Consider the following 24938-nt stretch of genomic DNA (forward strand, 5'->3'; position numbering starts at 1 on the left):
ATTGAATAAGGGCTTCCCTGGTGGCACAGTGGTTCAGAGTCCACCTGCTGATGCAGGGGACACGGGTTCGCGCCCCGGTCTGGGAAGATCCCACATGCCGCAGAGCAGCTGGGCCCATGAGCCATGGCCGCTGAGCCTGCGCGTCCAGAGCCTGTGCTCCGCAACGGGAGAGGCCACAACAGTGAAAGGCCCGCGTACCGCAAAAATAAATAAATTAATAAATAAAATAAAATACAGCATTGTTTCTCATCATCAAAAAAAAAAAAATTTAAAGAATAGTATTGAATCATAAAATTTGTTTCAGTTAATAAATACATACATTTATATTTACTATGCTACAATGTAAACTGTATTTGTTACTGGAGGTCACAGTCAAAAAGCCCTGAACACCATTGGACTAGAGGTAGAGACTGAAAGAAGAGAGACTAAAGAGGAGACTGCTGCAGAAATGCAGCCTGGACTGCTGAGGATGAAGAAATATGGAGGGGCTAGAGTGAGCCTCAAGAGGCAGAAGCTGAAAAAAAAGGAGAGGAAGCCTTCTATTTGCCAGGTCAAAGGCCCACCAGAGTGTCTTGCCCTCCTCTGCATCCCCATAGCAGTACTGCCCCAGAGCATTGTTCTACCTCATTCTACCCACCAGAATGGGAGCTCTTCCTTCCAACATCCACTGAGCACAGGGCTTGCACTCAGAAGATACAGTTATAAATGTCTACGGGGCTTCCCTGGTGGCGCAGTGGTTGAGAGTCCGCCTGCCGATGCGGGGGACACGGGTTCGTGCCCCGGTCCGGGAAGATCCCACATGCCGCGGAGCGGCTGGGCCCGTGAGCCATGGCCACTGAGCCTGCGCGTCCGGAGCCTGTTGCTCCGCAACGGGAGAGGCCACAACAGTGAGAGGCCCGCGTACCGCAAAAAAAAAAAAAAAAATAAAAAAAATAAATGTCTACGAACTTGGATTTCAGAGAAAGAGGTGACAGGAAGCAGTCAAGTCACAGGTACAGCTGAGTCTATCCCATGTGGGTGCTGATTCACAGAAAACACATCAGGCAGGATTAAACCGTTTTATTGCTTGTGGGTAAGGCTGGACAGGCAGTGACAAACCTCATTAGGGAGGGCAAACACCAGCTAGATCAAGAGGGGAGGGGAAGGGAACCCAGAAACAGGACCTTGGAGGGGAAGGTGAGCAAAGAAGACATCATCCTACTGCTCTTACAAGTCCTTACAGTCACTCAGGAGCATCTTGGAGCCTTAAAGTATAGGGCTCTGGGCCTGGAGCTGAAAGCTGCTGGGCTGCAGGTTAGAAAGGGTATGCCTCTGGAGATCTAAGAGGAAAGAAAGGGAAGAGAGAACAAATCATCAGCAAGCACTGTGATACATACAGACCTAGGCTGTGGGCCCTGATGGGGAAGGACATAAAGGCCTGACTTGGGATAAGGAGCAACGGAGATTGATGGATTCACAAAGAAAGAGGCAGAGACTCCATTCTACCCAATGTCAAACAATTAGGCAGCTGGCATCCAGGCACCATTCAGATTCAGCTTCCCCCAGATCCATGCCTTACCCCCACCTAGCTACCTTAAAAGTTCCCAACTACTGTTACTGTCTGGAAGACTGACTTCAGAGCTAGATGAAGAAAGAGACATGGCGAAGGTGGCAGCCAGGGGCAGCTTAGACTGGAGGACATGAGCGGATGTCCTGCAAAGGGGAAAGAATCAGAGGCAGAGATGGTGATGGTGGGTTAAGGGGGCCCTCCCAGCACAGAACTGTCCTCCTTCCTGAGGCTAGGACTCCAGTCCCCTCCCCCTTTATCCTCCAAATATATAGAAATACCTTGGTGACTCTGTGTCAAGTAAAGAATGCCCAGTACTGCCCGTATGGGCTGCAACCCCTACCATACCACCCCTACCAGCCCATTTCAAATTTAAGATAGCTAGCTGAACTTTGGTCCTTAGTGCCTGGTCTCTGTGAGACAAATCCCTTCCACTACCGCAAGCACCCATACTCCCTGACCTGAGGGGGTCGTGCTCCCACCGGGCATCCTGGACCTCTGTCCTGGCAGCCTCCAGGGTGTGACTTTTGCCCTCCTGGCCACTTTCCAGCTGATCCAACATCTGCCAGACCATGGGCCCAGGTAGGACCAAACCTCTCCCTCTCCAGAAGCAACTCCCCCTCCCCACAATTAGCCTCTTCAGCACACTTGGAACCCTCATGTGGACAAAGATAGTTTCTCATGGCCTGGAGCAGAGGGCTTGGGAAGAAGAGCTTTGGAGGCAGGTGGAGTCAGCAGAGGGAAGAGAAGGGAAGAGATAGGGATAGGAGAGGGTATCCTGGCCCGCCAGCAAAACAGGATAGACAGAGAAAGGACGGGGCCTCCAAAGGGAGATGTGAACAGATAGGTCCGATCCTGGTCCTACCTTCCAGCTGTGGGCCTGAGCTTGCCGCCCCTCAGTCATTTGTTTCAGCAGCAGCTCCCGGTGCTGGCCTGTGGATGAGAGAAAATGTAAGGAGGATGTTCTCCAACTTCCTTCCTTCCCCTTCTCTGGCACTGAAAACTAGGACAGAAGCATTCTGGTCCAGCTGCTGAGAAGTTTCCAAGCTGACTGGGGAGACTAGACTCACACCATGAGAGGTAAGACAAAATATTTGGCCAGATTTCTAGGAAGCTCAAGCAGTCAGAGCTATGGTCATTTATTAGGAAAGCAAGAAGGCTTTCCAGAAAAGGGAACAGGTGACTTCATACCCACCCCCAATCTTTTACTCACTCAGCTGGTCCTGCAGCAACTTCAATTCCTCCCGAAGAATTTCTGACTCCTCCCACAGCAGTTGCAGCCTGCAGGAATGACAGCAGTGTCATTCTAAAGCCAATTAACAAGCCCAGAGGAGGCTACCAGAGTACCAGGAGTTCAGAGGCCTGAAGAAGGCGAGGTTTTGCCCATCACTTACTCATTCTGCAGCTCTTGGTGAAGGCCACTGGTAGCACTGCACTTTTGTGGTCCTGTTTGCATTTGGGCTCGCGCCTGTTCCTGTACCTGGCTTCGAAGGCCCTGCAGTTCCCTTCTCAGCCCCACCAGGCGTTGCTCCAGAAGGACCCTTTGCTCTGGGCCCCCCTGCAGCAACCTTAGTGATGCTGTAGTGGGACAAGTTGGGGATCAGCCCCTCTAAGAACTTCACACATGAACCTAGAGACTCCACTTGCAAATCAAGACACAAGCACACACACAACAGGAGTGCACCAAAATGTGTTCACACATATGAAACTGTGTATATGAAGAAAAGAACTGATCAGATACCTTCTAGGGCAGAGATCTGGTACTTCTGCTGCTCTAGCTCTTCCAGCAGGCCCTGCACAGCCTGCCTTAGTGCCTCAGTCACCTACCCAGGCAGAAAAACCACACGAGCTATTGTGCAAGGGGCTCCGCCAACCCCTGGTATCCTCATCTCACGCAAACCCCAAACATACTCACCTAGGAGTCCATGCCTCACCTGAGCCTGGGATCGAAGCTGGGATCGAAGAATAGTAAATTCATCCCAGAGAAGATGCACTACGGGCCTCAGCCTAACTTAGTCTTTCTGGGACAATGGGAGTCTCTAGAGCCCAATGCTGTTGAGCTTGGACTCCTGACTGGGGAGACAAGTAATGAGGGGAAATCCAGGTCCCAGTCGGGTCTCCTGCTGAGGGAATAAGGAAGGGACGAGTGCAAAGCCTATTGGGGGGGTGGGGGGGGCGAAATGTTTGTTCAGGAAAATAAAAAGCTGGAATTTGCAAGGACTAGTGGACGGTATAGGCACTGGAAAAAGGCAGATTCTGGAAAGAGAAAAGGCTGAGGGATAGGTAGAAAAAGGAACAATACCCGTGGTGGAGACTCCAAGGGGATACAGCCTTTGCTACAAAAAAAACAAATGCACAGGCCAATGAGTTCTGTCTTGCAGTCCCTTAACCCACATCCCCTAAACCAGAAGGCGGGGGACTCAGGCGCCCCCTCACCTTAATCCTGGCCACATTTCCGTCAGTAGCATTGAGAAGCGCACCGAGCTGCTCAGACCATCTCAGGCTCCTACTCATAGCCTGCGGCAGAGCTCTGGCCCCTGGCATCTTGTGCCCTTGCTCTCCCAACTGTGGGCACCCAAGGCACAGCCCAGGAAAGACCACAACGTCAGATCTAAAGAGGTGAGTGGGGGATGCAATAATAGAGGTAAGGATGCAGTATCAGACCAAAACTGCGCCTCTGGGACTAGTCAGGGGAGCAACGTCCTTGGGGAACTGGTGGAAAAGCGGGATGCCCTGATACGCAGATATCAGGTGGGAGTTAAAAGGTACCGAATCTTGGTCGAGACCTCTCCAGACGCACAACACTTGCGCCATCACACCGAACCTGTGCCAGCGACTACTGCCGCCGCCCGGTTCAAACCTTACGGTAGGCCGGGAAAGCCCGACTTCGCACTGGCCTCCGCGGTGCCACTTGGGAAACTGAGTTCACCTCTACTGGAGACAGCTGGCGATGCAGGCTACCGAACTACGTTTCCCTAGAAGCAACACGAGCAGTCACAGCCCCACCGTGAAGCTTGCCGGGAAACTGAGTCTTTCGGCTTCTGTAGTGGCTGTCTCTAGGGACCGAATGAACTACGTGTCCCAGGATGCATCGCGCAGAGCCAACGAAGTCCCGCTGCCGATCCCAGTAGTTCTTGGGAAATGGAGTCCAAGCTGCCTCAAAGTTTAACGTCCCGAGTTACCTTGAGACTCCATTCCCCAGCAGGCTCAGCGTGTAGCGTGCGCTATGGAGCCGCAAGTCGCAGAGCTGAAGCAGAAGATTGAGGACACGTTGTGCCCTTTCGGCTTCGAGGTTTACCCCTTCCAGGTTGGTTTATCCCTACTGTGGTGCCAGGGCGAAGTGTATGGTTGGCTTCGGTGCCACCGGCGTGAGGCCCTGGAGTCCTCTGAACTTTCCCGAGCTCTTCTGGCCCCGTGTTCGTTTGACGTATCGGGAAAGGGTCTCAATGGGCGCTTGGTTTAAACGGGTAGAGAACTGTTGCAGGTTTGTCCTTTTACCCTCATACAATGCCGGACTGATGAATAGGAGACACCATATGATCCAGTAACCCTATGGCTTTGTCACCTACGTAATTTACAGCAAGAAAGGTACTGTGGGGCCAGAGTCATTTTGGAAGCTTCCCGAAGGAGTTGGGGGGAGGGCAAGGCCTGGAATGTTTGCATGGCTAGAATTTTGGTCATCTGATTAGCGAAGGGCATTCATGGTGTTGAACAAGCAAACAGTTGGCTGGGTTGTTCCATCTACCAATAAGGTTACATTCATGATGTTGCCAGTCACCAGTGCTGGGCTGGGTATATGAACTATACACTTGCCTGACACAGAAGTCTGGCATCACCACCTACTCTTGTTCACATAGGTCCATTTCCCTGTATACAGTGTCCCCCGCACTGAACCCTGTGCTTGGAAACAAAGCTAAGTCAACTCAGCTTGAGCCTTTTGCCTGATGCTTAAGAGGCAGCCCACTTCCACCCCTTCCACTGAGTGGCACACAGCAGTGCTGGGAGAGGATTATAGAGGAAGAAGTAGGTTGGATCTAGCCTCAGAGAGGCTTCCCTGGAAAAAATGGAATTGAACTATATATGAAAAGATAGATTGGAAGGTTATATACATCCCACATATCAGGAAGAGCTTGAATAAAGGTGTTGAGGTAGTAGTGGTGGATGGCAGGTATGAGGGAGAGTGGGGATGCCTAGCTGGTGCAATCAGGTAGGCCTGGATAGGGGGAGCTATGGTATTGAACAGTGCCATATACAGCCCTGCCAATCATCCTAAGCTCCTGCTTCTCTCACCTCCCTAGCTCCACATACAATCAGCCACTGAGACCTTTAGCAATCAATATGTCTCCTATCCCAGATCCATTTCCTTCCATTCAACCCATCTATGTTCCTGGTCCAGGCCACTATTTCTCATTTGAATTTCTGCAGTAACCTCCTTCCTGTCACTTTGCCTCCATTCCATCCTCCACACTGCAGCCAGACTGATCTAAAACTGATCATGTCAGTTTACTCCTTAAATCTTCAATGGCTAGCCCTCATTGTCACCAAATTAGACCCATATTCCTCAAATTGGCAGTATTCAAGACCAGTCACAGTCTTACTCCTACTGATCTCTCCAGCCTTCTCTCCCTCTGCTCCCCTCTACAGATGCTTCACTTCTGTCAAACTAGACAATTTGCTATTCTCCAACTATGCCTTGCACTTTTTACCTTTGTTTATGCTGGGACCTATTTAAAACACATACCAGATTCTCCCTCTACATGTCAGCCTGTAAGTTTCCTTCCTAGCCTTCAAGACTCAGCTTCCAAGCCCTTTCTAATTTCAGAGGGCCTTCACTGGCCCTGTTATTGCACTAATCACAATATAATCACATTTTTTTTGTCCTTAGTTTTTTATGAATTCTTTGCTTCTCTATTGTAACTCCGTCAGATTCAGTTGCATCCCCATAAGCACACATCATCCATCAGAATTTCATCGATTGAATAAGATGGAGGCTGGGCAAGATGCATGAAGCCTTGAATGCAAAGCTAAAGTATGGGCCTGGCTAAGGCCTAAGTTGGCCCTCCTGTGTGGCCTGAATTTTCTCTATTCCAGGTGGCATGGTACAATGCACTCCTGCCTCCAGCCTTCCACCTGCCCCTGCCAGGACCTACCCTAGCCTTCCTGGTACTCAGCACACCTGCCATGTTTGACCGGGCCCTCAAGCCCTTCCTGCAGAGCTGCCACCTCCAACCACTGACTGACCCTGTGGACCAGTGTGTGGCCTACCACCTGGGCCGTGTTAGAGAGGTGAGCAAGGCTGGCTGTAGCCTTCCCCAGCTTCAAAACCTGCATCTGCTTCCAGCTCCTCGACTAGACCTGCCTAGGGCTAGGAGCCACTTCCCAGGCAGAAGAGTATCCTAAAGACAGCCTTGACAATGTGATCTCTCCCCATTCTGCCTTCTCACCCCGGGTTTGGCCACCTCCTCTAGCAGCCCCCCAGGTCTGAAACCAGTCTCACTCACCCTTCACTGATGTACAACTATATGATCAGAGTTCCCTTGGCCTCCAAGTGAAATGGGAATAAGCCCAACATTCCCCACGCACCTCTCACCTTTCTTTGCCCTAGACCTGGAAGCTTTATGCTATCTTTGGGGTCTTTTGAGGACAGAATACTCCCCCACTACACACTTTACATGTATATACACACGTACACATACACTGGGTCTCCCCAAAGCTGGGCCATGTCTTCCTCCACATTGGGCCTCCGGAGGGCAGAGCCAAGTCACCCCTCATAAAGGTTTCTGAACAAGACTGTATTTCCCTTCAAACATGGGCCCTCCTAGACACTATATTGTTTTCTTCACACTGGAGCCCCCAGCCCCACTCCAAGTTTAAGATCATGTTTCCCCTTTAAACATGACTTCTGAGGACAGGGCCGTGTTAACACAACTTAAGGCTCTGTTGGACATGGTCATGATTCCTCTTGTGCTAAAAGCTTCCATCTTGTTCTCTATCACAGAGCCTCCCAGAGATGCAAGTAGAAATCATCGCTGACTACGAGGTACACCCAAACCGGCGCCCCAAGATTTTGGCCCAGACAGCAGCCCATGTGGCAGGGGCAGCTTATTACTACCAACGACAGGATGTGGAGTCTGACCCTTGGGGAACCCAGGTCAGAGGGCAAATATGAATGAATAGGGGCTGAGAAAGAAAAGGAAAGGAAAATCCCTCAAGATTTCAAGTCCCAGGAGTTCTCTGGAGGCCTGGTGTTTAGGATTCCAGGGTTTCACTGCCATGGCCCGGGTTCATTACCTGGTTGGGGAACTGAGAATCCTGCAAACCGCGAGGCACAGCCAAAAGAAAAAAAAGATTTCAGATGTCATTCTGCCACCTCCCCTGGGTAAAGGAATTGATGGGTACAATCCAGGACAAAGGTGCACCATGGTCAGAGGTCTGGTTCCTAGGGACACATCAGTCAGAGAACTAGTCTGTTCTTAGTCTTTGTGATAGAATGGAGGGGGCAGAGCTGTGATTAGAGTGGTGAGACTGGGAAGCTGAAGTTCAGCTCAAGGAACCTTTCCTTGTGGTCAGTGACTTCATGAAAAAAGTTGTCCAGGAGAGGGAATAGAGGAGTCCAGTCAAGGACTGACCGAGGCTCACATGTAGACTCAGAATGAGAAATGAGAATAACAAACCTAGCTTGCATTGCTGGTAGCTGGATTTGGTGCCAAGACGACCTCCATGACTGTTTTCTTTTTTACCCACTCCCCAGCACATATCAGGTGTGTGCATACATCCCAGATTCGGGGGCTGGTTTGCCATCCGAGGGGCCGTGCTGCTGCGAGGAATAGAGGTGCCAGACCTGCCACCCACAAAGCCCCTCGACTGTGTACCTGCAAGAGCTGACCGGATCACCCTGCTTGAACGCTTCAACTTCCATTGGCGTGACTGGACTTACCGGGATGCTGTGCCACCTCAGGAGCGCTACTCAGAAGAGCAGAAGGCCTTCTTTTCCACTCCGCCTGCCCAACGCTTGGCCTTATTGGGCTTGGCCCAGACCTCAGAGGAGCCTAGCTCTACATCCCAAGAGCTTCATTTCACCACATTCATCACCAAGAAACCTCAGAGTCCCAGCAGAGGCTGGCTCAGCCCCAGGGTCTCACCACCTGCGTCCTCTGGCCCTTGATACCCTCCCCTCCCCTCCCCTGTGGGATCCTCATTTATGACAGTTGCACCTGCTGGGACTTATTTGGCTAGACAAGATTTTATTGGGTACAAGATGATCATTTTTGATAAAGAATTATAGTAGAGTTCTTAAATGAAGATAACAAGGCTTAAAGAAGTTTGGTCAAAAGACCAAAGCAGATCCAGACTTGCCACCTGCCTTGGAATATGGGATTATTACCTGTTACCATTTCTCTGCAGTGCTTCAAGATGCTACTTGTTACAGGGCTTAAGAAGCAACTATCCCTTAAATAACGGTACCTGCCTCAGAGGGTTCTTATGGAGACTGAATAAATACGAAATAGTACCTGGCATATAATGAGCTATTAAAGGCCCCAGGAATCCTATACTGCCGCTCATAGTTCTTGCTTGTCTGAATACTGGAGGGCTAGGTAGGCTGGGGTAGCCGTGTCTGGAAGGTGTCTAGAAGGGCACCACATGATATAAAGAAGGATTCTCAGTCCTGAATCTGCCCTAGCCTCAAGAGCCCAGGAGGAATCCACCTTTGCCCCACTGACAACCCTCCCTCAGGACAATGACATGAGGATAAGAACTACCCTTAAATCAAGGATAGAAACCCCAGGGAAGCCAAGAGGTGCTCAGCACTGTGCTTTTGACACAGAAACCTACCCTATGAACACCAGCGCTGTGTTTGTCTCCCCCTTCCCCTTTTAGTTCCAAAGGTACTGAAGCCTCTAACTCTGATCTTTTTACAGAACCAGTACCAGGCATTTATCAGAAGAGGCCAAGCTTCAGGTTTTCATACAGCCCTCCCAGTAGTGTAAAAGTAAATGTCAGTAATCTCATTGGGCTCTTAACCTGCAACCCAGCCTATAGCAAAAATTGCAGTGCCTTGGCCAGTACTGTAGTAGGAGGCCTTGCTCTTCTCCAGATATGGTGAAATGAAACACCTTGCTTTGAGGTCCATCCTCTGTATGTACTTGCATTTCCCCTCAATATAATTTCCTGATTCTGAGACACTCTCACACCTCATTTTCCCCTAAAGAGGGAAAGCAAAAAGTAAATTCCTCTTACACTCAAAGGCTAATGTCCCCCTAAAATGAAGAATCAACAAGGTCTCAGCTCAAGTTTAATAAAACTACGAAAGACCAAAAGCAATAACCTACTACTATACAATCAGTTTGCCTGCCCCATAATACAGCTCAGGCCATTCCCCCCAGAGGAAGAAAGGCTGGCCTCCCCAGCCCCTGCAGGAAAGGCCTGTCCTGTCCCACACCACATCTGGGCTGAGTGCAAGGTCTTGTGTTTTAAGCATGACAATAGTACAAAAGAGGTTTTGTTCTCATGGCCACCTACTGCAGCCTGGCCCTAAAATGGCCCAGTGCTCACTTCTGCTTAGAGAAATATTCTTTGCTCTTCTGGACATCAGGCTTGATGGTATCACTGCCAGGCTTCCAGCCAGCTGGGCACACTGCAAAAGAAAGGATACTAATTAATAACCTGATCAGTGGTGAGCTCCACCCTCCCAAGGACAAGTGGATGCCTCAAAACCAAATGTGAGCCCTAAAGAGTAACATTCAGGCACCAGGAAGCCTACCCTGCAGTCTGAGATCATTCAGCCTTTTAGTTCAAAGCTATAAATATGTAATTTAATCCTCACCAGAGCCCTAATTACTATGATACCTAATTTGTTCACAGAGTAACTGAAATTTAAAGAAATTAAGTAACAGCTTCAACTTTATACTTTGTTCTAAAAATAATCTGTCTAAAGCATGTACAGCAAAATATTACGATTTTGTTAACAGTAGGTAGTAGCTAAGTGGGTATTCATTTGTTCTCAGTAATTTTATGTATGCTTCAAAAATGCACCTTTTGAGAAATAAGCTTAAATGCTCTTCAACAGATGGTGCTGGAACAGCTGGATTTCCACATGTAAAACAATGAAATTGGACATCTATTCATACCATACACAAAAAGTTTACTCGCAAATGGATCAACAGTCTATATATGAGCTAAAACCATAAACTCTCTGAAGAAAACACAGGGTGGTCAAACTTCATGACCTTAGATTTGGAAATGTATTCTTAGACATGATACTGAAAACACAAACAACAGTAAAAAACATAAGGTAAATTGGACTTGATTGACATTAAGGACTTTTGTAGATTAAAAGACATTATGAAGTGAGTGAAGACAACCCACAGAATGGGAAAAAATATTTATAAATCATATCTGATAAGGGATTAATAGCCAAAATTGAAATCCAGAACTCCCACAGCTCAACAGACAACCCAATTCAAAAATGGGCAAAGGGGGGCTTCCCTGGTGGCGCAGTGGTTGAGAGTCTGCCTGCCGATGCAGGGGACACGGGTTCGTGCCCCGGTCTGGGAGGATCCCACATGCCGCGGAGCGGCTGGGCCCGTGAGCCATGGCCGCTGGGCCTGCGCGTCCGGAGCCTGTCCTCCGCAACGGGAGGGGCCACAGCAGTGAGAGGCCCGCGTAACGCATAAAAAAAAAAAAAAAAAAAAAAAATGGGCAAAGGACTTGAAAGACATATCTCCAAAGATATACAAATGGTCCAATAAACATATGAAAATATGCCATCACTAGTCAAAACTACAATGAGATACCACTTCACATCCCCTAGGATGGCTATAGTTAAAAAAAAAGGAAAGTAAATGTTGGGAAGGATGTAAAGAACCCTTGGTATTGCTGGTGGGAATGTAAAATGGTGCATGTGCTGTGGAAAACAGTTTGGCAGTTCCTCAAGAATCTAAACATAGAATTACCATGTGACCCAGCAATTCTACTCCTATATATAGCCCCAAAGTAACTGGAAACAAGGATTCAGACACCAGTTCACCAATATTTTAGCAATATTATTCACAATAGCCAAAAGGTGGAAACAACCTGTTAACGGATAGATAGATATAACTGTGTGTGTGTGTGTGTGTGTGTGTGTGTGTGTGTGTGTGTGTGTATCGGAATATTATTCAGCCTTTAAAAAATAATAATGTTCTGATACATACTACAGCCTGGATAAACCTTGAAAACATTATGCTAGGTGAAAGAATCCAAACACAAATGGATAAATACTATATGGCTTCACTCACATGAAACACCTAGAATAGGCAAATTCATAGACATAGAAAGTAGAAGTTACCAAAGGCTGGAGGGAAAGGGGAATGGTAAGTTATTGCTTCATGGTTACTACTGCCTGTTTGGGATGATGAAAAAGAGAAACAGTGGTGATAGATGTACAACACTGGGAATTAATTAATGCCACTGAATTATGCACTTAAAAAGGTAAATTAGGGGCTTCCCTGGTGGCGCAGTAGTTGAGAGTCTGCCTGCCGATGCAGGGGACATGGGTTCGTGCCCCGGTCCAGGAAGATCCCACATGCCACAGAGCGGCTGGGCCCGTGAGGCATGGCCGCTGAGCCTGCGCGTCCGGAGCCTGTGCTCCGCAACGGGAGAGGCCACAACAGTGAGAGGCCCGCGTAACGCAAAAAAAAAAAAGGTAAATTATATATAACCACAATAAAAATTGATTACAGTAGTGACTTGCCCCCATACTCAAGAAAAATATAAGCTAAAAAATGACAAAGCTATGACTGTGTAAACCCTAACACTAAGCTGCTTCTTCCCTCTAGCAGCCCTTCAGAGATCTGAAAGCAGCAAGCAGTTTTCCTTCTCAGTGTTCCTTAACTCTGCCAAACAAGAATGCCTGAAATAAGGGACAGGACCTCCACAGAAGGTCCTGCTTGTTTCACTAAGTAACTGCCTGCTATACCTTGGTAAGCAAAAGGTCCAAGTTTGAATCTTTCGCACACTTTATGCAGAAAAGAACCTTTCAACCTTTCCAAGGATCCTAAGTTAGCAATGCTCCTTGGGCAAACCTGAGGAAAGTGAGGCAAGGGAACCAATCGCTGATTTTCTACTCTATTTGCTGTTTAGTCTTCTAGGAGGCACATAGTCAGCAAAGTCCAGTAATGGAGCAGCAAAAATCTCACTTGCTCAGGTGAGAGAGGGGAAGCCCCTTTCAGTCCAAGGATGTCACAGCCTCAGATGTCAGACACTGCAAACAGCAGTCTGGGAACAAGGTATGGATGGAACAAGCACTAAATGGCAAACCCAGCTGCTTTACAAAATCTCCATTTGATTGTTACACAGTCATTCGCTTTAGTGGCACCAAAGGATGAGAACACAGGTCCTAAGCATAAACAAGCTTCCAAGAATAAAAAGCAACATAAAAACAGAGACCAGACCCAGAGCCACCCCGTAGTTTGCCAGCAGGGAAACCAAAGATTCTTCTGTCCAGGAATACAAATGATACAAAGATAGGAGGAATAATGAACCAGAAAGAAGGACCTTGACAATTTAGTCTCCTTGGCACTAAAGCCTCTTGGCACTTAAGACTGTACCAATAATTAATGACAGGACAGAAAGATCCACACTTGGATATTTCACTCATACCCAACAGTGCTGGTTTTTCAGAATCAATATGGAGCCCAGAAGAACTGGCTGAGTCCCACATTTACCAGCTTTCAAGTGCAGCCTGAAGTACCACAACTCTCACCAACACAGAAGGCCCTAAACAATGACTTTTTCAGCATTTGAAATTACCTAAGAAAAGGAGGGCTTTGAATTTGGATCCCAGTTCCACCATTAACTATCAATATATGCTGTGTTTAAATATTGGTTTATTTGTCCTTAAAAATAGGAACATAGGATTTTTTCAGTAAAAAATTTCTCTATGGTATTTGTCAGTTCCACCCTTCTCTCTGCTAAAATGTAATGTAGTTCACTTGAAGACCCCTTCCCCGCAAAAAAGTGTAAAATTCAAGAACAAAAAAAAATTTTAGATAAAAATAGGAACATAGGATATACAAACATATGGTCATTATGTTGTACACCTGAAAATAATATAATGTTATATGCCAATTATATCTCAATTTTAAAAATAGGAATGCGGGGTTATTTGTCAAATAACACATGACAGCACGTCATATAGACTGCCTGGTTGGTATTTACATGCTCTCAACTGGGAACTATCATACTATAAGCCGTAAAAGGCTGCGCACAGAAAGCTGTCCCTGTTCTAAAGGGATGGGAAGCAGCAGAGAACAATAGAGTGTGAAGAAGCAAGCTTCACAGAGTCATGAAAGCTTGTGTTCAAGAGTCTATGCAAGGTCCTAGTCCAGTAAAGGGCCGACTTGGCCACTCCACAGCGCCTTCCGTCTTTGTACTGAACTTCATTCTCCACCAGGGGGCAGTCTCAGCAGCTGTCTGTTCCTTTAATCCAGGGCTTCTGCAAATGGTGCCTTCTGATTCCCATTACCTATTAGCCTTCCACTCTAGTCAAGCTAGCACTTTTGGGTCTCCCAAACACACACCACTAATCTAGACTCTTAACTTCCACCTCCTTTAACTCACAAGATCAGAGCTGAAATGAGCCTTAGAGAGCTAGTCAGAACTACTTATTTTCTAGAGAAAGAAAATGAGATGTAATAAGACAAGAAATTTGTCCAAGTCCACCTGCGCACTTGATATCAGTAGCACTTGATCCCAACCATCTTACCCTCAATCATATTAAGCTGGGGTGGGGGTGGGGTTCAAGATCCCCTCCCCCTACATACCCAGCACCTGCAGCAGATGGAGGAGCTGAGTTCTTAAAACTCAACCCAGTTGGGATAAGGCTATCTCATTCCAAGCAACAACTACACTGGGCAGAGGTGGGGAGCTGTCAAAAGCTACAGCCTTATAAACTCAAAGGCTGGGAGCAAGTAGTTCAGGACTTTATCAAAACACTGCAATGAGAGAATATATAAGGAGAGAAGGGCTAGAGCAGTAAGGAAGACCTGCACTCTAGCAAATGCTAGATAAAAACCGTAAATTTAATCTACTCGGTCATGTTCCGACTCACAAAAAAACATTGTCTTTCATCCTGAAACTTCTAACGAAGAACCTTGGTATTTCATCTCAAATCCTTCGGCCCTAACCCCTCCTTCCTTAGAAAAATTTTTATATTGAGCATATATATAGTTTGGTATTTGTTGATTATAAGTCTTACAAATACAACCACACTGCACCAACAGAATGGATTTTTAAAAGATAAAAATGTATTAACTGTTTCTACCTACTGTCTTTGGATAAGTTATCTTAGTCCTATTTTCATTTCACTTTCCAAAACTGGTTGAACATTACCCCAATGAAACAAATATGGTCTACAGGGATTAAGCTCTCCCCCCAGTAAACACTTGTCAAGAGCAGCATGGTTCATGTCTAGGTGTGATTCCCAGCCTTTTGTTTCACCCTTAACACACCTATGGGATCCTCCTATACTCTTTTAATAAGTTGAATCTGCAGCAGTGAGCGATACTAAATGATCAGGGCAGAAGCTGGGAATACGCGATTGGAACAAGAAGACTTTATATTCTCCTCCCCAGGCTTTTCCATTGCTCCACCCCCACAACCCACTATAATCCAGAGATGGCAACTTCTCGAAGAGACATAATCACCCTTTTATCTGGTAGACTTTGTTCCTCCCATCTTTCCCACTCCGCTGTCCTGTCACCAGGCAGACTGACTTACCTTCCCCATGTTTGTCAGTAAACTGGAAGGCCTGAACTAGTCTCAGTGTCTCATCCACAGAACGGCCAACAGGAAGGTCATTTATGGTGATCTGTCGAAGGATACCTTTATCATCAATAATAAAAAGGCCCCTGGAAAAAAGTATTAAAGGTTTGAGAGAGACAGTACAGTTTTAGAAATTGCTTTCTTAGAATAGAGAAGAAATGGAAATAGGCTGGTCTCCCCCACTTGCACTGGCCTTCCCCTTAGGCCCAGCATAAAAGAATGAAATGAAATCATGCCATACACCTTAAACTTACACAGGGATGTCTATCAATTATTTCTCAATACAACAGGAAAAAAAATGAAATGAGAAAAAAGACTCCACAGATCAGGGCTCTACCTTTCAAATAAAAGGTCCTCAGCCAATCAGATAATTCTCCTGATGACTGTCAGCCCCCCAGCAGGTATACCTGAATGAGATGCCTTCATCAGCCTTTAAGACCCCATAGTCCTGAGCAATGGTGTGCTTGGGGTCTGATATCAAGGGAATGTTCATGGGTCCCAGTCCTCCTTGCTTCTTGGGTGTGTTGATCCTACAGCAAAAAACACATACAATCACATTCATTCAAACTCTTGTGTAGCAAAAGCATTAACTATAACTATTCCTTCTCCTGTCCAACATTCCTAATCTTACTCCCCAGAAAACTTCAAACTTTTTCCAGCAGTAAAATAACCGGCTGAGGACAGTTAAGGTCACCAGGGTACACTCAGCTGTAATCCAAGCTGCTTTTCCTCTGCTGCCAGGTAGTAAGAACAAGTCAGAGCATTTGTTCTCCTTCTATGAGCCAGAAATCAATACTTGAGAAAGTCTATTGCCAAAGCCTCCCAGTACCAGTTGCTGCTTAATTTAAAAGTCCATATGCCTGGACTTCCCTGGTGGTACAGTGGTTAAGACTCTGCGCTTCCACTGCAGGGGGCACAGGTTCCATCCCTGGTCAGGGAATTAAGATCCCACATGCCACACAGTGCGGTCAAAAAAAAAAAAAAAGTAATAATTAAAAAAAAAGAAAAACAAAAAATCTCCATGCCAAATGGATCAAGAGGTTTACCATGCCAGGTGACAAAAGTGAGAATCCACAGAAGCACCAATCACTTGGCAGTTGAGTTTCTTAAATTCTTCTGCCTTATCACTGAAAGCAATGATCTCCGTGGGGCACACAAAGGTGAAGTCAAGAGGGTAAAAGAAGAACACAACGTATTTTCCTGGGGGGAAAAAGAAGCCCAAGTTAGCCTTTGAAATAGACTTCCTGGGACTTCCCTGGTGGCGCAGTAGTTAAAATTCCACCTGCCAATGCAGGGGACACGGGTTTGAGCCCTGGTCTGGGAAGATCCCACATGCCGCAGAGCAACTAAGTCCACGTGCCACAACTACTCAAGCCCGCACGCCTAGAGCCCGTGCTCGGCAACAAGAGAAGCCCCCACTCTCTGCAACTAGAGAAAGCCCGCGTGCAGCAACGAAAACCCAATGCAGCCATAAGTAAGTAAATAAATGTATTAAAAAAAAAAAGAAACAGACTTCCTTGCCTTATAGAGAATGTAAACCTGAAGACATTCTCCTATGGAAAAAAGCAGCCTTTTCAAGTTGATGGCAGACACATTTGTTAAAATGCCAAGATGCTCAACAGAGAAGATTCCTTGCAGCTACTGTGAGAACCTCTTCCACCAAGAAAAAGTTCTTCGTTTCCATGCTTTATTTTCCTGCCTCCATGTTAGCTGCCAACTACAGATAAACACAGTTCCATCTAATTTTGATCTCTGGATAGTTAAAATTAGCACAAACACCAAGTTCTCCAGTGAAGAAAAAAAGCAAAGATGCAATTATCTACTGGACAATCTAATGCCAATGCTTATATAATCAGTGCCCAGAAAGAGCTGAATTGCTGCATTTTCTGCTGCAAGGCAATAAAACCAATAAGAGAAAGTCAGAACCTCTGCAATTCTTCCACAAGGAACCACAGTAATGTGATGGGTAAGATTTGTTTACTTATTCATTTATTTAGGCTGCATCGGGTCTTCCTTGCGGCACTAGGGATCCTCCCTGCAGTGTGCACGAGCTTCACTCTAGTTGTAGTGTGCAGGGTCTGTAGTTGTGGCGCACGGGCTTAAGTTGCCCCACAGCATGCCCGCGGCATGTGGGATCTTAGTTCCCTGACTGGGGATTGAACCCACGTCCCCTGCACTGGAAGGGGGACTCTTAACCACTGGACCACCAGGGAAGTCTGATGGCTAAGGTTTAAGTGATCACCTGAATAACCACAGATATGTTTCAAACAAGCCTGACAGGACAAGCAAAGAAAAAATTTATAAGGCAAAAGTTCCAAAAATTCTCCTGGTAGGTAACAGAATTTCTAGTTGCAATTTTATGAAACTCATTCTGATTACCAATTGAAGTATTCTAGATCTTCAACCTGAGGGCAGCTTCTCACCATACCTAATGGGCTGAGCTATTTGGAGCAATTCCAAATATTCACTTATTTCCAGATAGCAACAATGTTTGAAAGTCAAAAACAAGCAGATCCTTTTGACATTCACTTTGAAAGCCAAAATCACTATAAACACACTCACCGAAACAACCTTCCTCAGGGGCTTTGCCTAACAAGCTACAGCAGGTCAAGCCCTGGAGGGAACACAATAGCTCTTCCTAAACCTCATGCCTTTGCCCTTGGGCCAGAGTCACCTCCCTATGGTGCTACTTACCTTGTTTGCCAGGAGGAGCTTCTCTCCATAGGGCCCCACTTATCTGCTCTCATTCCAACCAAAATGTGTAATTTGTTAAGAAACCTAGTCACAGGTTCTACCCAACAGCTGACTCTAGGAACCGACTGCTACACCATCAAGAAAGGTATACTTGACACCTGAGTCTCAGGTTTGCATTCTAAGGAATTTCTATTTTCAATTGTCCCAGAAGACCCTGCTGCTCCATGACTGCAAAATAAAAAGAACCTCATTAGAACTTGCTAGGTGTCTACTTGAAACTATTTAACAGAAAGGAGAGTTATTCTAATTGTGACACCAATTTTTCTCTGGGGGCAAAACAGTTAAGGGAATGTGCCTAAGCCCTCTGCCTAATACAGCAATCATGACACACATATTTCTTAAACTGAACTGAACATACAGTCTCAGCTCCGAAGACTTTAGCTCTGAGACTTTAAATTGTTGAAGGCCTTTTAAAACACGATAATGAGACTATCTCCAATAATATAACTGAGGAGCAATACTGGAAAAATAATAAAGATTTATGTCCAGACATAATGAAGCTTGTGCTTTCTCCAGAAGCAGTTTGGACTTAGGATATCTACCCTGTGTTCACTGATGATAATCACCACTTCAATTCAATAGGAAGACAAAGCCTCTTACCCTAAAGCCTAAAGACACAGGAGATATAAAAATCATTTTACAATCAAACATGACAAGAGATACAGAAAATGAACAAGCCATCCCTAGATTGTAACATAATTCCACATTAATGAACCTAACTACTCTTACCTTTGTAGTCAGATAGGCTGATATCTTTGAATTGACCATCTGGCATTACAGCAGTTGCTTTGAACTGGGGGGCATGGTGCCCAATTTTGGCATTTCCTGAAGACATATTGCGATCAGCTGGAAAAGGTAAGAGGAAGTCAATTAGAAACAAGCCCCCTTTTTTTTTTTTTTGCAGTACGCCGGGCCTCTCACTGTTGTGGCCTCCCATTGCAGAGCACAGGCTCCGGATGTGCAGGCTCAGCGGCCATGGCTTACTGGCCCAGCCGCTCCGCGGCATGTGGGATCCTCCCGGACCGGGGCACAAACCCGTGTCCCCCACATCAGCAGGCGGATTCTCAACCACTGCGCCACCAGGGAAGCCCCTGAAGTTTATTTTTGTTTTTATTTTTTTACCTTTTATTGGAGTACAGTTGATTATGTTTTCATTTTAAAATGGAAATTTTTTTATCAATTGGAGTAAACTCTTACTGTTCCTGAACCATCATTCGTACAATTACATTTTCTTCTGTACTTTCATTACACACATGCAGAGATAGAAAGAGGTGGAAACTCTCAAACCTGGACCCAAATGCACAATGCCATAAACACTGAGCACCTGCCTCCCAGAAGCTGCCATGCTGCCCTTTCCCTGGACTGCACCTCCATCTGCCTTCAGAATGTGGTAAGCACACTTTGACCTTTCTCCAGGTAGATTTTGCCCAAGACAGCACACACCCTAAAGCCAATCCAACTTTTTCAAGACGTAAGACCAAGATTTATGGCATCGGCTCTACTTCAAAATTCTAGGTGTTGCGTTTTAAGGCCCAGAAGTCCTTTCAAAAATGGGTTTCTTACCTCGGGGCCAAGATCCTGGGGCAGTAATAAGTAGAACAAGAGTCAATTTATTGCCAAAGAGTAATGTTACACTGTATTCACCCAGGTCAAGACCAAAATAAGAAGATTTAACCCAGTAAGCCATCAGTTTGAAAGCGCCAAGAAACTAACTTTTCAAGTCCCCAAGTTCTTGCTTCATAATACCACAACAAAAAGAAACGTTGTAAGCATCGATCGCCACAAACTTTTTACCGCTTAACACCTTTAATAGCAAACCAAAAAACCAACCAGCAAGGCACAAAGCAACTTGGCAACCAAACACAGGATGTGACCCTAACATAAATGGCTTTCTGGTCCAAACCTGATTTCCCAGGGGGCCCCCACGACCACTAAAGCACAACCAGTGGTGGGGGATGGGAAGCTGCTGGACTTCTGGTCGGTGTGTTCCCTTCAGGAAATCTTCCCTTGAAATTCTGTGGAGGAAGCCACTCCCCCAAAACTCCCTTCAGGTACCCTCTCTGCCCCTCCCATCATCACCCCCACCCTAGCACTTAAAGCACCAGCAGAAGAGTGCGCAGTCTTCACAGAGGGCATTTAGGATCACCACAAACCCATTCTGCAGAGAACTAAAGACGGAGAACGGAATCTTAGTATCTGAAGCTCCACTGGTAGTCACAGCTAAGGACCGAGAACAGCCTTTCCCCCTAATACACGACGGACGGACGAGTATTCTCAGTTTCTAATCAGTTTGCAGATCCACTCTAGAAGCTTCCCCCACACATACACCCGCAGGAGACCCCATCACCACCAAGCCACGCCAAGCCAATCAGCGCCCTCTGCTTTGGTTTCCGGGGAAGAGAATACTCAAGCCGCCTTTAGCCTCGAGTTTCAACCACGTCCCCGCACCCACAAGGGGGTCCAACGTGAGGGCCACCTCGCCCGGCCACCTTCTCCGTCAAAGAACCCCAGTTGAGCTAGGCAGGCCCGGGGGAGGGGGAAGAGGAGTAAAGGGCGACGAGCGGGGCGCATGGAGCGTAGCGGTACGCAGAGGCCGCGCTGCCCATATACTCACCACTCCTCACAAGCCACAAAGAACAGTCAGGAAGCACACACGCAAAGCATGCGCCGGGCGCTGGCCTTTATAGCCTGTAGGGCTCTCGCGAGAGTCAGGGCGGGCCAGGGGTGCGGACGGGGGAGAGGGAAGGGGGGGGATCTGGCCCGAGCACCGCCCCGACCCAACGCGCCCCGCCAGTATGACTCAGCGATTTCTCTCGCTGGGGGCGGCCTAGCGGACTAGCAACCCCCCACCCCGCGCCGCCGAGGTTTGAGGCGTTCTTTTGATCACTTCCAAACCCGAACGCCTCCGCCTTGCCTTTAAAGCCTGAACCAGAGTAAGGGTTCTAGCTGCTGCCCACGGAAGACCACGTCTAACCAACCCCTGAGAACTATCTCTTCAAATATTTCTCAAATACTACCCCCCTACACCGATTCCCGCAGCCTCTGCTGTAGTGCTGATCCTCAGTAACCCTCATTGCTTAGAGAGCCTCCCTTTTATTGTTCTGTCTGATTAACAGGGTTGCTGCTTTCTATCTGCTATCCATGAGTTCCCATCCCATCCATTCCACGGTGGCTGGAGGAAATCTTTCTGAAATCTGATCTTGTCACTCACTCACTCACCCCTCTGATTTGTGGCTCATAAAAACTGGGGCTCTGTATTCCTGAGTTAAAACTCTTCATGGTTATTTTATGTGTGGCCTTCATAAAAGAGTCTTAATCCATTAACCTTACTTTTCTCGTCTGTAAAATGGGAATACTATTCTTTGTTGAAATCATCTCTGTAGTTTATTTAGCACAGTACCTAGTTCTTATTATACACTAGAAGTGTTAGCCATTGTTACTACTGTAACTCTTCCTTGCTCCTGTATTATAACACCCAGAGCAGAGTGTAGCTGTTTTAAGCCTTCAGCCTTTTGTTCAAGCATGAGGAACCCTTTCTCTATTTGACCTACAGAAAACGGTGTTTGAAGACTCAGCTGAAGCACTACTTCCTCTGAAATTCTTTCACTCATCCTCAGAATTGACCATTCCCTCCTTTCTGCCCAAACAGTAGCCTGTATAGCAAAAAGAAAATTTTAAAGCTATTTTACTTGTTTATATGTCTATCTCTCCGTGTTAGACTGACTTTCTGAAGGGTAGGGTTTGGGTCACAACCATCATTGTGTCCCCACGTCACAATGTAGCACCTGATATAAAATAGGAGTGTTTAATAAATAGTATTGTGTCCCCCTTTCTACCCCCAACCCCCACTATCCTCCTAACTCCCTAACTACATTATAGCAGGATAAGAGATAGGGAAGTGCTGTGTCATGCTACCTGAGCATCTCAACATTTTTTGGCATTTATCATCCTACCATGCAACAGTAGTAATTTTTTTTTCGTTCTCTGCCTAAGACTGAACAATTATTTGGCCATTACTCATCTTCTTCTTGAGGACTCAGGGGAGACAGACATTCAGAGCTTAATAGTGGATGGTTATTGCTGTGAGCAGGTTAAACCAACCACGCACAGTCCTACAGCAGCCAGAAGAAAATTACCATTTATTGTATCTACCATGTGCCAGGCCCTGGGCTGGGCACTTGAACTTATTTGTCTCATTTAAGAACCAAAAGAGTTATCCTGGCCCAGGGAAATATTAACATCCAATCCTCGTGGGAATATAAAAAAACAAAATAGCAGAACAATTATGATGAGAAGAAATCTGTTGAACACTTGTCTGATTAAGTGATCATAAAATCTGTTTCCTCAGGGAACAGTAAAGATTTTGGAAATGGGGGCAGGGGAACTTTATCCTTCTACAGGACCTTTATCCTCCCTTGTTCACCAGTAGTCTGGGAAGGATTTTATCTGTTTTATTTATATGTGTAGTACCAGAACCTGGCACACTAACTGGCCTAGGAGACGTGCTTCATTAATTTTGGAGTGTATTGCAGATTTTTGAGATGTGGAGTTAAGCTACTTGAACCACATCTTAGGAAGATGATTCTAGCAGCTGTGTGATCGATGTAATGACTAGGAGACAATAGGCAAAGAGACCAACTGGGAGGCTACTGCAATGGTCCAGATTAGAGAAGTCTCAGAACTGTAAAATGACATTGGCAGCAGAAAGGGAAGAAGGAGAGAAAGAATATTTCCACAGGCTTTTGGATTGATTGATTGCATTTAGGGTGAGATGAAAGAGGAAGTTCAATCTGATTTCTTGGTTTCATATCTTGGTGCCATGTGAGTAATGTCACTAACCAGTGATGTAGGAAACACTGGGGGAGGAGAAGTTTTGAGGTTAAAAATAGTGATGAGGGCTTCCCTGGTGGCGCAGTGGTTAAGAATCCACCTGCCAATGCAGGGGAGACGGTTTCGAGCCCTGGTCCGGGAAGATCCCACATGCCACGGAGTAACTAAGTCCGTGAGCCACAACTACTGAGCCTGTGGTCTAGAGCCCACTCGCCTAGAGCCTGGGCTCTGCAACAAGAGAAGCCACCGCAATGAGAAGCCCGCCCAACACAACGAAGAGTAGCCCCTGCTCACTGCAACTATAGAAAGCCCCACACGCTGCAATGAAGACCCAACGCAGCCAAAAATAAATAAATAAATAATTTAAAAAAAAAAATGATGAACATTTATCAAGTACTACCTATTTTATAGATGAGATGCCTGATGCCCAAAGAATTTAATTATCTAAAGTAACAACTAATAGTGATACCAAGCAGGGCCCTATGGGGCTTCTGGACACAAAGCCTCTCTGTGTCCCCCATTCCTTTGATTACAGGAAATAGCCTTCATTCAGCCTCCAAGACTTTCCCTGGTTCCAATGGGCAGATTCAAGCAGTTTTTAATTAGGGAAGGGAGGGGACTGGAGACCAGGGAGAAACAAACCATCAAGAGAAACAATAATGTAGCCTTGGGGCAATGTCCTGGTTCCCCCTCAAAGGATACACATAACAATGTCTTTGAGTTTTGCAGATACTGAAACCCCCTCCAGGTGGGAGAAGTTTAACAATGGTATGCTGCCCACAGGCCCCTAGACCGCAGACCAGGTGGAACTTGAAGGTTGATGATGCTGACTCCTACTTACCTCACGACCAACCAATCAGAAGAATGTCCACAAGCTGATCATGCCCTCAGAGCCATTACTATAAAACTTCTCACTACCCTCTCCAAGTTGGGACACAGGTTTTGAGGGCATTAGCCCACTGTGGCCTTCTTTGCCTGGCAAAGCAATAAAGCTCTTCTTTTCTACTTCAACCAAAATTCTGTCTCCAAGCTTTAATTCGGTGTCGGGGTACAGAGGCCGGATTTGGCTTCAATAGGTTTTGGAGCCAGATGCCATCCCAGGCAGCAGAGCCATCATGTTTCACACTATGCAGGTGTCACATTTACATAGACTGGGACTTCCCTGGTGGTCCATTGGGTAAGACTCTGAGTTCCCAGTGCAGGAGTTTCAATCCAGTTTCAATCCCTGGTCAGGGAACTAGATCCTGCATGCACTATGCAACTAAGAAGTCCACATGCCACAACTAAAGATCCCGCATGCCACAGCGAAGATCCCACATGCCGTAACTAAGACCTGGCGCAGCCAAAATAAATAAATAAAATAAATAATAAATATTTAAAAATTTTTTTACATAGACTGTAATGGAGTTGTGCCTTATCCTGGTTTGGCTAGGCTAACTCTAGAGTCTAACTTATTACTGACTCCTCTCTTAAAGGAGAAGATAATCAGTTTGGTTTGAGGAAAACATCATTGAGATGCTCACAAGACATCCAGGTAGATGTATCCAGAGGTCACTGTTGGAGGTGTAGATTTGAAAATCAGCAGCACAGAGGTTTAGTTATATATTTATTGTTCTTCTATTTACAGGAGGCCTATTCTCTGCTAGGTACCAGACATGCAAAGATGAATAAAACACCATCTATTGAGGTGTTTTGAAGGATCACTAAAAAGTTAGTTAAGGAGAAGAAAAGTGTGGAAAGACCTCCAGGCAGAGAAAACAGCAAAAGAAGTGGAAAACAATATAATATGTTTGGGGAAGTACAAAAAGTTGAATATTAGTAGAATGTAAATGCCAAAGACTAGAATGCAGAGACACAGAACACAGATTGGTTATGATGTACCCCATAAGCTTGACTGAGGAGTTTGAATTTTATCCCGGGGGCAAAATTGAATATGGAAGTATAGAAAGAAAGTAAGAGTTTTGAATAGGAAAATGACATCAGGTTGTATTATTTATCATTCTGG

At 46.2% G+C, this 24938-nt stretch overlaps 3 protein-coding genes across 4 annotated transcripts in view; 1 reads left to right on the forward strand and 2 right to left on the reverse strand.

Annotated features, from left to right (window-relative positions):
• TESK2 (testis associated actin remodelling kinase 2) overlaps positions 1–2437 on the reverse strand; it is a 135602-nt gene extending 133165 nt beyond the window's left edge. Inside the window, exons 1-2 of the mRNA XM_032607394.1 lie at positions 2412–2437; positions 1221–1319 (exon numbers count right to left, since the gene is read on the reverse strand). The gene's annotated coding sequence lies outside the window, so the exon portion shown is untranslated. The remainder of the gene's footprint in view (positions 1–1220; positions 1320–2411) is intronic.
• LOC116741303 (peroxiredoxin-1) lies at positions 1045–20832 on the reverse strand. The gene is made up of 9 exons (XM_032607590.1): positions 20718–20832; positions 18833–18949; positions 16396–16549; positions 15757–15879; positions 15305–15435; positions 10100–10181; positions 2760–2827; positions 2412–2479; positions 1045–1319 (listed from the first exon to the last, which is right to left on the reverse strand). The coding sequence occupies exons 2-9, from the start codon at positions 18936–18938 to the stop codon at positions 1227–1229; spliced, it is 825 nt and encodes a 274-aa protein (XP_032463481.1). The 5' UTR covers positions 18939–18949; positions 20718–20832; the 3' UTR covers positions 1045–1226.
• MMACHC (metabolism of cobalamin associated C) lies at positions 4644–12945 on the forward strand. 2 transcript variants are annotated; one of them, XM_032607581.1, is made up of 4 exons: positions 4644–4853; positions 6638–6832; positions 7545–7697; positions 8298–12945. In XM_032607581.1, exons 1-4 carry the CDS (start codon positions 4773–4775, stop codon positions 8709–8711), a joined length of 843 nt encoding a protein of 280 aa, XP_032463472.1. In that variant the 5' UTR covers positions 4644–4772; the 3' UTR covers positions 8712–12945. The 2 variants fall into 2 exon arrangements, with proteins under 2 accessions (XP_032463472.1, XP_032463477.1); XM_032607586.1 differs by having other exon boundaries at positions 4754–4853; positions 7545–7586.
• Positions 20833–24938: the final 4106 nt, after the last annotated feature.

The sequence above is a fragment of the Phocoena sinus genome, chromosome 1, assembly GCF_008692025.1.
Source record: "Phocoena sinus isolate mPhoSin1 chromosome 1, mPhoSin1.pri, whole genome shotgun sequence".
Lineage (NCBI taxonomy): Eukaryota > Metazoa > Chordata > Mammalia > Artiodactyla > Phocoenidae > Phocoena > Phocoena sinus.

Excerpts from the sequence above, each read along its gene's own strand:
- MMACHC (XM_032607581.1), top strand. The coding sequence starts at position 4,773 with ATGGAGCCGCAAGTCGCAGAGCTGAAGCAGAAGATTGAGGACACGTTG. Across the intron at positions 6,833-7,544 it reads ACCTGGGCCGTGTTAGAGAG|AGCCTCCCAGAGATGCAAGT; the intron begins GTGAGCAAGGCT and ends TCTCTATCACAG. Across the intron at positions 7,698-8,297 it reads CTGACCCTTGGGGAACCCAG|CACATATCAGGTGTGTGCAT; the intron begins GTCAGAGGGCAA and ends CCCACTCCCCAG.
- LOC116741303 (XM_032607590.1), bottom strand. The coding sequence starts at position 18,938 with ATGTCTTCAGGAAATGCCAAAATTGGGCACCATGCCCCCCAGTTCAAA. Across the intron at positions 15,880-16,395 it reads CACTTTTGTCACCTGGCATG|GATCAACACACCCAAGAAGC; the intron begins GTAAACCTCTTG and ends TTTTTGCTGTAG. Across the intron at positions 10,182-15,304 it reads TACTGACAAACATGGGGAAG|TGTGCCCAGCTGGCTGGAAG; the intron begins GTAAGTCAGTCT and ends TTTCTTTTGCAG.